The sequence below is a fragment of the Monomorium pharaonis genome, chromosome 1 (assembly GCF_013373865.1).
Source record: "Monomorium pharaonis isolate MP-MQ-018 chromosome 1, ASM1337386v2, whole genome shotgun sequence".
NCBI classification, from domain to species: Eukaryota; Metazoa; Arthropoda; class Insecta; order Hymenoptera; family Formicidae; genus Monomorium; species Monomorium pharaonis.
Genome location: NC_050467.1, coordinates 38,241,426 through 38,257,100, shown reverse-complemented (window position 1 = coordinate 38,257,100; position 15,675 = coordinate 38,241,426). Strand labels below are relative to the sequence as shown.

General features: G+C 38.2%; 1 protein-coding gene across 2 annotated transcripts in view; it reads right to left on the bottom strand.

Moving 5' to 3' along the window:
• LOC105836443 (protein O-mannosyl-transferase TMTC1) overlaps window positions 1-15,675 on the bottom strand; it is a 106,649-nt gene that overhangs the window by 57,048 nt on the left and 33,926 nt on the right. For both annotated transcript variants that reach the window (XR_003626045.2, XM_028191722.2), the window contains exon 2: window positions 193-370. Coding sequence is in view for 1 of the 2 variants with exons in the window: in XM_028191722.2 (XP_028047523.1) it covers window positions 193-370 (178 nt within the window). In the remaining variant the exon portion in view is untranslated. The remainder of the gene's footprint in view (window positions 1-192; window positions 371-15,675) is intronic.

Below are 15,675 nucleotides of genomic sequence, written 5' to 3'. Positions count from 1 at the left end.
AGTGCATGTTCGCGAATATGCTATTGAATATTAGCTGACGATAAACAAGATTACAGAATAACGAGTGATCGATCAAAGCGTTTGCGGATTACAGTCCCTATCTCGCTTCAAGCTTGCAGATTTTTAAATTAGAATTACATTCAACGAAATATTCTCATTTCCTCGCGAGACATTTCGTCATTTGTCACTTACCGCTTCCGTGTGCACGGGATGTGTGGCGAATAGTAGTCCGGCGAGCGCTGCAAATCCCGGTCGTAGCGCGGCTACTACGAGGCTCACTCTGGTGACTAAGATGCACGCAGCGGCATGTAAGGCGACGTTCGTGGCGTGATACCACATGGGACTTAGACCCGCCATCAAGTAGTTTAACCTAAAATTAATCAAAATGGAATCGATATTAGATGCGATATTGGCAAACCACTCTAAATGAATGTATTCAAAAATAGTTTGGATCAATATAGAAAAATTATGCAATTAAATTGGGACTATGGATGAGTGACAGATCTGGGATAATAGATTCTATTATTCAATTAATTAAGACTAAAGCTTGTTTATTCCAAAAATAATTGGCATTTACTTAGAAGACAAGCAAATATGAAATATAAATAATAATTGACGTTCTTATTAAAAAATTTTATTAAAATATATATGTCAATTATTATTATATTTAAGTATATTTCTCTACGAAAATAATTCATACGATACGTTTCTGCAGAATTGAATAAATAAACGGACTGGTTGTTGTTATACCGTTATATTAACTTGTATAGGACACTATTATTATTCATTAACAAAGCAAAAATTAAAGCGCCTCTGTCTTACAAAGCGTAGTTTCTGCATCAAAGGACTATTCTGCGACACGTACACAGAATTATCTTTACTTGTGAGAAAGAGAAGAAAGAAATTTCATTGTTACCGGATACAAAGAAATGTCGGAAGATAAATCCTGTCATCTTTTTGTTTATAAGCACAACGGATTTCAAACGCGGACGTGACGTAGTTTCCACGAAAATCCGCTTAAGTCAGCCGAAGTAATCGGATTTTAGAAAACCATTCCGACCGTTTCCTTTTCGCCGCAACTAACTGAGGGACGTCGTTTTCTTTGAGCAGATTAAAGTACTCGATGTTATATATTCGTCCATTAGCGAAAATAATATCGAATCTTGATACGATATGCGCGCGCGAATATCGAGTCGACATTCCTTCGTTGAGAAAGTAGGCGAGACAACAGGCGAGACAGAAAAAAATCGACTGAAGAACGTAGAAAAGTATAAGGATCGTCGTGCCGACATCGAGATGAAAACAAACAACGTAGTTGCTGACGCAGTTGAGCTATAATTTTGGAAGCCTGCCGGCGGCATAAGTTCGACGCCCTCGGAGGGATCCGCACTTGGCTCGTTTCCAGGTGTCAAGGATCATAGGTAGTCGGAGGCGTATCCTGTCTCTTCCTTGGCTCTAGATCAAGCAAAAAGCGCGCATACGTCGATCGCAGGATAGAAATCGCATATATCACCGCGAAGCTGGTGATATTACAAGCTGTTGTTCGCGTACACGCTTGTTCTTTGTTGTACAGCGAGCCGAAACGACGAAAGCTCACTTTTTGTTTAACGAAACGTTCGACTCGATAAGAATTTTATTAGCAGCGCGTTCAAGTTCTACTTAAAAATCAACATAGACTTTCGCATTTATATCTACTTACTAACAAAGTTTATTGTTTCTCTGCCGCATCCACCGTTTGCAAGTTTCTGATATACGCAACAGCTCGAAGTACAGAGTATGAGGGTTGTATGCTTAGGAGCTTCTTGTTTGTTCTAACCGGTTTCTCCAAGCACAACGGCGTGTGCCTGCATTCCTGCTACGGAATGAAGTACATCGTATTGCAGCGGTGATATTACGTTATCACACTTGGATATTAAACAGATATTGACACGGTTTCTCGCTATCAATTAAATTAACCAGTCCAATTAAATTAACAAAAATAATTTTATAATACAATTCTTTGAGCTAGGTATGTAAGCCGACACATTATTTGATAAACAACAAGTGAGTATTTTAACGCAGCTGGTAGCTGTCTTCGATCTGAAAAACACAGAGATTAATCGCCGTGCATTACAAACGTCTCTATTTCCAGCCTCATTCTTCTTCGCTCTTTGCGTATAATCATTTATATTTTTCCCCTGAAGAATTCCGTAACGCAATTTGTCTTCGTCGGCGCAACTTTCTACTCTACGCGAATTTCTCCTCTCATATCTTTTATTCATGTCATCATTGAAGCTCGCTCAGACACATAGAAGAAAGCTCTGAAAATAATTACAGACTCTCTTTGTCTGTGTGCAAACAATGAAAATTATTAACTTCGATGTCTGCTTTTAGAATATCTTGCTTTATGCAAAGAGATATGTATACATCTGTTGTGTAAAGTACAAATAATTGTGCGCACACACAACTCTATTAACAATAAAATCATAATAATCAATGTTAATATTAAAATGACAATGTATATAAAACTTTTATTGTAATATTTTTATTAACTATTGATTTGAAAATAATAAGATAATCGACATTTTTGCCTGAAGCGCGATTAAGGAAAACTGTTTTCGAAAAACTGTTCTAAAAAATGAATTTATTTATTTAAGGATGATTGACAATTTTTTTTTAAATGAGAAATTTACTTGTGTAACTTTCAGATTGTAATTACGCATTTAATCAATTCGGCCTTAAGTTTAATCGGCTTTATTTCTACGACATCCTCTTGAAAAGGTACTAGAAGCAAATTAATTTTCGTAGTTTCTGTAATCCCAAATCAATTATTGTTATCAAATTATCATTACGGATATTGTATTTATTTCGTTGTTATAATAATAACAATTAATATGTTATTTGATATTCTAGTATTTTATATTAGATGCGTGATAAAATATACAGATATACAGATCACAATTTGTGATGTTATTCTTATAATATTAAAAGCGTGAAAAATACGAACATTGTGTATAAGAAAACAATATGTGGAATTTGCTCCGTGGATAAAAGAAAAGTTATTCTGTAGAAAAAAATATTTTATAATTGGATTATATATATAAAATATTTGGATTTTCGTGTTGAAATAACACTGGCGATACAACCATCAAAAGTTTCAAAACAGAAGCACAGTATGACGAAGTAGAACAGTTGCTCGTATCAGACCGCAGCGGGACCTGATACTAACTGTCTGACCGCAGGTACGCTCTTACTACTGGCTAACCACGACCGGTTCTATTACGACTGTTTGACCACACCGGCCCGTAACTACTGGCCAGCCGCAGAGCGCGATCAATACTTATCCCCGCCGTTCCGTCATTATCACTTTTGCGTTTGTGTTTCGGAACGAAATGAACGGCTTTCGCGCCAACTAAATGAAGAGCTTTAATCACGGGAAGACTTCTGAAATCGGACACTCGTTTCCCTAGAATAACGCGATCTCCACGCTCGTGAAAACGTCACCTCGCGTACAGAAATTCGTATTGCATGAGTCGCGCGGCAAAGATCAGCATCCTGAAAAGAAAATCTTGGCAAAGTTCCGGCACGTAATTAACTAATGAAGTTTACCTCGTCGCTGTAAAGATGAATCACTCGACGAGCTTTTCGAGGAAACGTTGGGCCTCAAAAGACTCCCCTAAAGACGTCGCATCACACAAAAAGTCGAAAAATCGGACTCTTCGTAATGAGGTATTAAAATCTTGTATGTCATTAAATCACGTTTGCTTAGTTTACCTCTTATTACGTCACTGTAGAGAAACATCGTTTCATCTTTTCATCTCGTTAGTATCTTCTTCCGCTTTCACGCAAGAGAGGTACGCGAAAGCCGCCGGTATATCACGAAAAATTCTATCATTATTATATATACATAGAAATAAATCAGACGTATAGAAAAGGTTAAAAGAAGACTTGCTAATTAACAATTTTCATTATTTTTATACAGCACAAAATATATTTTAATACTCCACTTTCCTGTGTTCCTTAGAACAAACAAAATTCCGTTAACCTTTTATAGAATGTCGAAGTAATGTACAAGAGGAAACATTTTCGCGCGATTTTCTCTGACAGTCACGCACGTATTTCGAGTCTCGTTTCCTTTTCGATGGCGATATTGGGTTCCAACTTTGTGAAGACTATCGTTCGCAGTACCACAAGACAAAGGCACGATGATAGAGCATCGTACGCCGCCATTCGAGCTCAATCGTGCGCGGAATATAGCAGCCAAGATACCGATTTCGAGTCTCCAGCGCTGCTTCAGTGATTTAAGAGACTGGCTAACCCGTACTTCCAGTCACGTTCTTCCTAGGAAAGTGTCCAACGAAATAAATCACAAGCACGTCGGGACCCCGATCTTTGTTGTGCGCGCGAAGAAATTTGGACACGTTAGACGGCTTTGATCAATACTTACGAGATACTGCCCACCTTAATATGAACTTTTGTGTTCAAAGAATTCTCGTTTATGATATGCAATTTTTATAAGTGTGTGAGTTTCAACGTTCGCTGTTTTTTTTTCCGTTTTCTAGTCTAAAGTTCGAAGATAAACTTATGACTGTCGCGCGAATGTAATTACATGATGATCTGAAAAAATATCTAAAATATTATGATCAAAGATTGTGGTAAGAGATCGTCGATCAATTATGTCCTGTTGATTTCCTTCGACCCTCGGTTTCTGGACCCCTGTAGCTTTTTCATCTTTATGTAAGCGATCCGCTTACACAGAGTCACGCAGTCAGATCTGATAATGGTATGAATTACGAGCACTTATACACACCTTAAGTGGCGCCATATATCAGCGGACAGGCCTCATTCCTTTTCCAGATTGTATATTGGAAAATATGGTGTGTTCACGTCGAACATGATGAAGGACTTTCTGAGAAAGGCCATGCAGCAGGTACCTAGCTAATATCTTGTAATCATTAAGCTGCACATCCCCATCCAGATTGCGTCTCAAAATTACACTATCGATCGTGACTCTATAAGTGACATCTTCTATTCCTTGGATGTATGTGTATATAATTATATAATAATTAAATTATTTTATATATAATGTTTGATCGGGATTTTTACTTACTTAAACATTATAATAAATTAATATTATATTAAATTTACAAAAGAAAAGAAAAACAGTACGCTATAACTCTCATGCGTTGGCGCAAAAAAATTTGGCTGAGAGAATCCTTTGTGTGTTCACTAAATAACGTGTGCCTAAAAAAACAAGGCAGCAAAAAGATACCGTTGAATGACAGTGTGGACAATTCTGGACGGCAATGGAACAGTTTTAAAGGGCACTTTGGAATCGTGCCACCAATCAATGGTGTGCGACGTAGCTGATATCGCTAAGCGAAAATCCGACTTACGGCTCGTTCCAAATCCCTTGTATTGGGATCCGCTGGGAAATGGCCGGGGCTGGTTTCATTGCGGCCAAATTAGCCTGCCGATCGAGCGTGTCCCCATAGCCGAGGTCGTTAAGGAACAGATTAAGCCATGTTCAAACGAAGGGAAAAAGCTCTTCTTGGGGGAAAAAGGAACAAGGCGCAAAAAGTGTATTACAACAATTTATTACGCTTCTATTTTATATTTCGTAAATTTATTTTTTAATCTTCTTTAAAAACAGTGAGTTAAATTATAAATGCTTTATACAGAAGTTCACAAAATATAATAACTAGAATTCTATGACCAGGAAAATTCAAGCGCTCTTCAATTAAACCCAACATGATAAGCGGCGGATGAAATAGCATGGCAATTGATGATGTTTCGGCGAAGTAAGCCCCCACTGATTTGTTGTAATCCGATTTGCTCCTAATCCGTCACGAAGGTCGTCCGCGTCATATTGCGTTCAAGGGTTTTAACAGCGCAAACCGTCCGTGTAAAACCGTCGCAATCACAAATGGAAAACTCGATATTGTTGCAATTGCACAAAACAAGTGGCGCCGGTTGCATCGATAGGAAATCAATGATCATCAATGACTGGTCGTTTTGTACGTGTAAGTTTGCAACGAGATAATAAAAGCAGGTCAGCTACAATCTTCTAATCAGAAATTGGAGCATATAGACTACGGATGCATTCATAGCCAGATCGACGTATCCATGACGACGGGCAAAATATCGTAACCCGCGTATAAAAATTTTATTTCTATGGTCTCTTTATATGTATGTTATATACGGGTGAAGCACGCGCGCTCTGTGAACGTGAAAATGGCAAAGCCGTGTCGCATCGCGACGTAATCTTCACACGCTAATCATTTTTTATCGCACCCGATAACCAGACCGGCCAGAACGTATAGCGTTATTCGCGCGTACGGGGTGTCATCGTAATTGTCAGGCGGGCCGCGAAACGCGACTATTAAATTTGTCATTGTCGCTGAATGTAAACGACGTGCATTTGTGGAATCATCCCCACCCTTGGCCAACCTCCCCTCGTCCAACCCATAAAAATTTCACTGAAATTCATGGATGATATCGCGCGCGCACGCACACACACACACACACACTCACCCTGATGGCCGATCATTGGATCGCAGCCGCCTTTATAGTCGCCTTTAATTGTCGCTCTTTTTATCGCCGGTACACAATCAGCTCGCTGGGAGCTTTACGACCGGGTGATTCGCTTTTTCGCGTACAAGTAACGCGAAGGATGGGACGCGGCCACAACACAGGTAAAGAGAGCGAGAGAGAGAGAGAAGGAGGGAGGAAGACGTGGAGAGATGAGTTGCCACAATTTCGCGCGGCGCGAGGCGCGGCATCGGATGCGTTCGTTCTGCCGCGATCGTTACAACCGTACGCTGCAGTGCAAGGAACTGCACCGGACGAGTTCTCGTACCTTGAGATTAATCGCGTTCCAGGTTTCTCCTGCCCCGAGCATTAAACACGACGTCTGAACGATCTCGCGTTTTGTGCACCGGCGGATAGGCGAGCGGGCGGGCGAGGTGAGCACGATGATAACGTACGGCGAAACTGCGAGCGGAATTAAGGCCCCCGCGCCGCCGCCGTCACCGTAGCGCCGTAATAGAATCTCGGCGTTTATATGTGAAGTAGTTGGTGTGCGGGCTGTAAAGGAAGGGAGTATGGAGTTTATCATCAAATTCGGTATAGTCGAAATTACACGACTGTACAATGAAATATGCAGTCGATATTACCCAAGATAAGAAGAAATAGTCGATGATAAAATGTATATTCAACTTAAGCTTGAATCACACGAAGCATGCTTGTTTTCAAGTATGTTCTATGTTGCTTAATTCGCTATTAGTCATTGGTGATGATATTTTCCATCATTGAATCAGATCATCCCTTATGCCGAATAATTTTTTAATAAGATTTATACTTTATACTACTGACTGCCTTTTTGAATCACGCGTCGATTATTATTGCATCTTTTAAAACGCAGTTTTGTGAAAGATGCAAGATGAAAATATATTAAATTGATAAACAATTTATTATCACAGATGCTGATAAGTGAAATTGTAAGAAATTTATTAAGATATCAGATTCGTAATGTTTTAACTAAACGCTTAAATTAAATAAATATGTGATTATGTATTACTGAAATACATTTTAAATTCATTTACTTATCTCGTTCTGAATCAAATAAGTGTCTCATATTCTATTCCATTTTCTTTTTTAATGAGAAAGTTGAAATAAGAAAACATTCTAAAATGCATAAGTAATCTAATGAAGAGTTAAAAACAAAATTGATTTTACTTAGATAAGATCTCATCTATACATATAGAGATAAAGTCAACGCAAATTAAATTTTTAATCTAATTGCTGAAAGCACTGAGGTACGTACGATTCCGTTCTATTCGTAATACTTTGAACGAAACGAGTATTTTTTTATATAAAGTCAGCTTTACAATCGAGTCTCGAATCATAAACTCCAAGAGTATACGATGCCGTATAAGGATTTATGGATGTATGCATATAGAATGCGCATCGAATTTTTTTAAGTTTATGGTGCCAGGTTTATCGAGTCGGACTATAAAATTACAATCAGTTGTACTGACAAAATAGCGTAACTGTACACACACACACACACACGGATCAATGTACGAAATTAATCTTTAATACAAAAAAATATAAGGTTTTATGTAATTATATCTAAAATATTAATAACCTAATAAATATTTGTAAAATTATATCTAAGAAAATAGACATTTGCAGACTTAGCGTTTTGAGAATGTCGCAATGTAGGAAAAAGTCTAGCAGTTACCATAACTTTGTCGCTCGAGATGTACATTAGATTTCGCGGTGTGTCATTACGCTATTTTGCTTGCGTGTCTCTAAATAGTACCGAGAAGGAAAGTACATGATAAGAGCAGAAATGTGTGGGAGAAGCGATGAAAGTGGAGATTCAGCAAGATGTGTACTACGAAGGAGAGATTTTTCAATTGCACGTTAATACGGTTCTCCTTCTTATCGGGAAAACCGACGACTCACGCAAGTAGCGTTAATATCATTTAATCCACGCGATTATAGAACGTCAAGCTGATTTAATCGGCCAAAGCGATCGCAAAGCGTCGGAGATTTATATAAATGATGACGACCAATAAGTGTTTCTTAGTTGTCCCTTATGATTCTTAATTCGTGGACAATGCGTATTCTCGGAAATCCGCGACTGCGCATGCAAGATCGGACGCGTTTGCAGAGCTCAAGAAGCTTATCGTCGTCGAGTAATGGACGGCTGTTTGCAAGACGGAGGCGCGTATAAATTACTTCGGGAGCAGAAACAGAGAAAAAAGACATGAGATCGAGGAAGACAAAGAAGAGCGAGAGAGAGAGAGAGAGAGAGAGAGAGAGAGAGAGAGAGAGAGAGAGAGAGAGCATGGAGGTAACTTCTCTATCCTCTCAGGATATCCAGGACCATTCAGCGAGTTGAGGAAAGAAGGAGACCTACAATTCCGTGGGAAGAATACCTCTGGGTATTTAAGGGATAAAGTGCCGCACCGAACTAAACGCCTCCGTGCCTCGCGTATACTACTTCTTCCTCCTCATCCCCTGTACGGCCCACGCACAATCCTTCGTGGCATCCACGTCTCCCAGGAGAAAGCTGGAAGAAGACAAGGAAAAGAAGAAAGGGAACGGAGGGAGACGGGAGAGTAGGAAGGAGATCCATATGAAATAGCAGAGACAGTATCTTCGACTGAATTGAAATACATCTGTGGGCAAGATATAACTAGGCTCACAAGAAGAGCAGACTGCACGGTTTCCCGTCTACAGATAACTTCGCCCTACGAGAAAATAAGCTCGCTCCTGACATTCCCCCCCGTATTCCGTATAAGTTTAGCGTGCGCTCGAACGCCGCTAAAAATACAGTGGACAATGCTGAAGCTCAGTCGGAATAATGGATCGCGCAATCTATAAAAGGGTGAACGCGAATTCTTCCTTTTCATAGAAAAGTCCTATTGTCATTCATCATCAAGAGCAGACTGTCGTAAATCCATCGAATAACACAACGAACCACAATATATCGGACGGTAAATGTTTCGTATTTTACCGTGCTTACTGTATTTGTGCAACAGTAACGGCTTTGTCAGCGCATCGGATTATTATTGAATTTATTACTGCAACCGTTCGATAGTCACAATTGCGGCCATATTTGGCTGGATATCAGCTGTGATGACCGATGGTGATATTTTGCTAGGAAAAGCATTGTTTAAATAACTGCATATATTTTTTGTCATAAGTGTCATGGAGTTACAATATAAAATATTATCTCGAAAAATTAAGTTTATGAATTTTATTATACAGAAGAATTTAGAGGATATCAGCGAATTGTTAAAAATAAGGTATGTGTCACACGGAATTTTATAATATTAGAAAATAAAATACATCAAAGGGAAAAATGTATATGTGAAATTAAGAAAAGAAAAAACGAGAGATGAAAAGTTTATTGGTTAGTCTAGTGGCCAAATTCCAGAGGTCGTAGTGAGAATGTACCCTCGTTTGAACATACAAAATGGCAATGGCACCATCAAGTTTTTTTTTAGCAATAACAAAAACTTTGATAAAATTTGCCGAATCTTCTGAAAAAGTGGCTTCAATACAATTCTTTGAACTATAGAAATACTTTATCTTCCGGATTATTTATCCTCGAGAAATGCATTTTCATCTTTCTCCGTTAACGATACTTCAACGTTGCAAGCTTGAATCATTTTAATTTATAAAGAATACAAAGAAAAACAAATTAGAAACACGGACTGTATGAGAGGCTCGTAACGAGTTAAATAAGAGTCTTACTTTTGTATAGAACATAGCATTGTTATAAAAAGCTTCTTGCGGTTTCAAGATTCACGGTATAAATACAAACAAGTACCTCTTTTAACCCTAGAACGGTAAACTTATTTTTTTCACCTCAAATGTCACACTGGGTCATGAATATATGCCATTTCTTTCTAAACGTTTTGCATTAAACAGATAGACTGAAATCAATATTTTGCTATGTAATTCTCTTCGTTTTTTCACGATGAAGATGATGATATAATCCACAATAATATTAATTGGCATTGAATACGTTAAAAATTATTTTAAACAAAATAAAGTTTAAAAAATCACAAAAATAAGTTTTTTTTTAAATTTATTGTATTTTCGTCAATTTTTAACGAATTGAAGGAATAGTTTTAGAAAGGTAAAAAATAGATCTAAAACCAGGATGAAATGGATAAATGGATAGGTATTGTTGAAAAAGTATAATTATTTTGATAAATAAAATCATTAAGAAAAAGGAATATAGTCATAAATTATATAACACTCCTGTTGTTGACCATTATATAAGTAAAAGTTCCGCAAGATTGATATATTTCATTTAACAAATAATACCGAAAATTAGAACTAATGCTTTTACGAGATTTATAGTTGAAAGTGATTCAAATACTTTTTTTGTATAACATTTCTCTCTCTCTTCTTAATTATTACCATGAATTGAACTTCTCTGAAGACATATATTGTTCACGAGCTTACATGACAGCTCTCTCTTCCTCTTCTACTCATTGTAAGGACTTTCGTCCAGTTGGACACCTAGAGACGTCCTTATCAAAGCTCTTCAGAGTGGAGAGATGAAACAAGGCCGCCCTCATTATGCGAGAACCAACGGAGAACTCTCGTCTTGAGTACCTTGTATTGTTTCGAAATGGATGTTCTATGAAAATACCGAGAATACCACTATACTATTATCAAAACGTTACGAGATATATTAATACATTATTTATATTAAACGAACATGTTATTAGTGGTGGTATAAGTTTATTATTGAATATAACACAAGAAATATCACAGATTTGAACTAAAAATCTTTTGACAATAATATTACTAATTTGAGATAGTAAGATAGAAGTAAAGATAGACTGCGCTATTATTGGAAAAACAATTTATCAACCTTTATATTTTATGCTAACGTGAAACTTCTATTTATCTTTGTGTTTTTGAAAAAGTAGGAAGAAACATTTCTCTTGAATGTGAGTGACGGACACACGATGTTCGTTTAACGTAGCACATAGTCGTTACACGCGATTTAATGGGCCTATGAAAAATTACCTATAAATTTACGGCGTGTCTAAGTCTATATGCACCTTGTATTACTGCCTCGTGATAAAATACGTTCGTGTAACATCAAGGGCATTTATCGGTCGATTTACGTTCAAAGTATACTCCACGATGAAAAATTACCGGATACAAACAACTAAAGATACCGTTTAATGATGTTGGTTTCACACTCGATACCGAAGAGAGTAAAAATCATTTCTTATATCTTGTTAAAATATACCAATGTATCTTTTCTAATTAGAATAATCATTATACACATATATGATTTCTTTACATTTCCCAATGACAGTACATTTTTAATAGCGGACATCTAAAAAAAAAACTTATTTATCTGCGTAATTGTTATCTGCGACTTTAAAACGCGAGACTCAATGTTTATCTTACGGTTTATTTTACACTCCTTGGAAATGTGCGAGCTCTCACATCTTTTAGCACTCCCCATCCAAATGTCCCATGCAAGTCGTTGCATTTCTCGTTACATTTCGTCCAGCGTGTCAGTTGGGGCTTTTAAGCTCACAGAAATTCGCCATGCGATTTACCGCCGCGAAAAGCCGCCACGCTGCACCGTCGCGTCGGAGGTGTACCGCAATATAGCAAACTTTTTTCTAATACCCCAACTCGTTGCAGCGAGTTTGCACGTAGTAAACCCTCACGACGCCGTCATTACGCCGTGCAGCACGACTAAAACGACGGACACATCGTTCCTACGTGTCTAGGAAGTTTTCGCATCGCCCGACTCGACATCCGTCCGAGCTCACCTTTCTCCCCCCCTCCCCTCGCGCTCTCTCTCTCTCTCTCTCTCTCTCTCTCTCTACTTTCGCCACTACGGGCACGAAATAAAGGAATTTGCCCAGTACCTTTTCACATAAGTAAAGACGTACACCTGACCTGACCGCTGCAGCCGCATAGTATATAGTCCGACGAAGACGTAATTAGCGATTAAAACTTTCCGCGGTAATTTCTTTCCTCACGGACGGTTGACCGCGTTTCACGGACGAGCTGGCCGGAATTTTCATTTCTGCGGTCTCCGATTTATCAAACTCGCAGTTTCCTCGAAGATTCTTACTTTTTCTTATGATTCTCCTCCTTTCTCGTCTTCTACGGATTTTTTATACCTTTTTCTTAACGAAATCGTCTGCGTTCTTGTCGTTATAGCTCGTCGTTTTTCTCAGCAGCTCTTCTTCTTACTTGTTGCCTTATTGCTATATAATTCAACAATTTTGAAAAATCGTAAAAATTTTATATTGTGTCATTGTATATAAATGTTATACTTGCGTTATTTTACATATAGATTTCTCAATCCAAGAAAAATGCAATCTCGTGTTAAAATTATATAATATCCGGATAAATATCAAGATTGAAAATCTGTTTGTAAAATGTCCGAGCATTTAATTTGTTTTATGATAATTTTTGCCCGTTAAATTTACCATACATCTACCATATTAAATATAATTGGCATTCAAGTGCGGATTTGTTAGCTTTACTACAATATCGTTTGTCGTGTATAGGGGTTTGAATAAAGTTTTTATATTTACATCTCAGCTGGTACAACGCGTTTCCCTTTGTAAATTGTCCCTCTAAATGTCATATAACTTACCACTGCTACATTATTCTGCATCTCGCGTGTACGCAGATTTAATGCATGCATTAAATCTACCTTCACAAAGCAGCGGTAAATATCACTTCCCGCACTACACACGCTACATTGTTAGCAAACAAAAAACACAGTTATTTTACATAGCTATGAATTGCGTGAAGCCTGTAATAATATATATTAATTATATTACCAAACCCTAATTCACGTAATAGTTATTATTGCTTTCAAAAGGACATTAATAGCACTAGAATGTCATTAATCATCGATTCTCTTTATTGCAAGCTCGCGTTAATTAGCGTGAGGTAATTTCCTCCGTATATTTACGGTATTTCATCTAAAATTCAGCGAAATCATACCAATGTTATATTAACAGCTAATTTATTCCACCCTCTATTAACAGACGATTTAATTTTTTAAGAATATTATCGAAGGATATTCAACGCGTGTTGATTGTATCGATTGATTGTATTATAAATGCACGGTGAGTAACTTGGGAAAACTGTGTTTACACCATCTTGTCGCGTGAAGGTGGCATCATCTTTTTTAACTGAGGCGGCAGCATTGCGCACTCGGGAAAACAACGAACCAAGGGAAATTGCGAATCTTTGTTCGTGTCAACGAATTGTTCTTAAGAAATGCGTGCGACTCAATTCGTGTTCAACCGTGCGGATTAGCGAGCATTATTATTATGCGCGTCCTTTGTTTTCTCACCGTGTGCGATTGCTGCACTTTTTCGAATATAGCTCTTCCTCCACGCAGGTAATCAGCAGTTCTTTGTGTCGAGTTTATCGTACTTACGAGGTTTCCGCGTCTAATTTACGACAATTCCCTTTTTACGACGTAATCTCTGAGACCAGTTTGCTGCTCCGGTCTCGCTGGATTCGCACTTCCTCGCACGGAGGAATCGAGACGTGCTCATCCGGCAAAGGTAACGCGATATGAACTGGGTCACGTCCGTAAATCGATCCTAACCCCCGACAGACGGATCGCGATCATCTTCCATCTGTGTAGATTGGACGAACAGATAGACTTTCGATGTCAAACGTGTCGACAATCTCACCAAGTTTGAGGAAGTCTGATATGTTATCGTTACGACTCAATTCCGGCGATATTCCCACAGGAATGACACCGAATTCTCTCGATATTGTTTCACATGGTCCTGATTGAGATCTAAGTATATAGAATTCTGATCGACATAACTTCAATACTTCTTGACTTTTTACTGATTACAAATATTTCGAGTATGTTTGTTTTTAGCAAAACTATATTTTATATGATTTTATTGACGAAGGCGATTGTGCGAGAGTATCGGAAGAGATTTTACGAATTTATCGATAAAGATTTAAGATCTAAGAAGTCTTTTAGAACTCCTGTAGACTTCAAAGAGCTCTGCTATTGCCGAGAGTTCTAAAACTCCGAAGGTTTAAAACAAGATCATTAATATATGTGTAATTTCATAAAGATACAAATGACAATGTTTAAACAAACAATTCAATTTTGTTATGCTGATTATATAAAAAAAGCTATATAAGATTTTAATGCTTCTGATAAGAGACTGTTAAATATTGTTTTGCTTAGGATTTGTGAGGCTCTAAATTCATCTCTATTATATGGAGGTCAATTCGAGATAAGTTCGAAATCGGAAATCGACTCGTAGAACAAATCGACGCGACAGTCATGCTTTTCTATAAGCGAGCAGGAAATCCATCTCCTCTCCTCTCCTCCCCTCTCTTTTGATGTGATTGCGGAAGGGGAAACCGAGAAATCACGCGACGTAGCCGGGGCTCGAGGTACGCCACGTCGATTTCGTTGGCAAAGTCATGGTTCATTGCGAGTTTCTCAGTCCTTGCGACCCTTTGCGAGTTGCAACCCTTCGCTAGGCGGAGGTGAGGGAGGTTAAGGGTATGGAAAATTACGGTGGCATTTCCAGGAACGAGCAATTTTTCTCTTCAGCGAAGGGAAGTCCTTTCGCTTCCTGCTCGTGCTCTCGATTGTGGATAGAGAACGGCGTACACAAACGGGACCGCAGAGCGATTATGAGGGTCTGCCGATGTCACCATTCTTCTGAAGAGACCATCGTGCTGTTAATTATTGATGGTTTGCTTCCTTCCACCATCATCCTTCTTACGAGACATAAAAGATAAATAGCGACGCTTAATTGCGATACATTACGTCACTCGGTCTCGATCCCTCGGTGTTTCGAGGTAACACGAAATAAGCCGAACATTTGACGCCAGAAGCCATCTTTTGTTGCACAACCGAAACTAAAGTAATTGACTTTTCATCGTCCCAGACTGCTGTAAATTATTTGTTAGAGCTATTTGTTAACTAATAGAAATTCAATTGTTTTGTTGCCAATGGGCAGTCAATTCAATTTGTAAATTACTCTACAATTATCGACGACACAGCCTAAGGGTAATCGAGTTGCCATCGATTTTAATCACGAGTTTCATTTTGCTGCGAGCGTGAGAATTATTAGACCACAGAAATCTCATCGATCTCGTTAAATATTTCAACTGAATTCT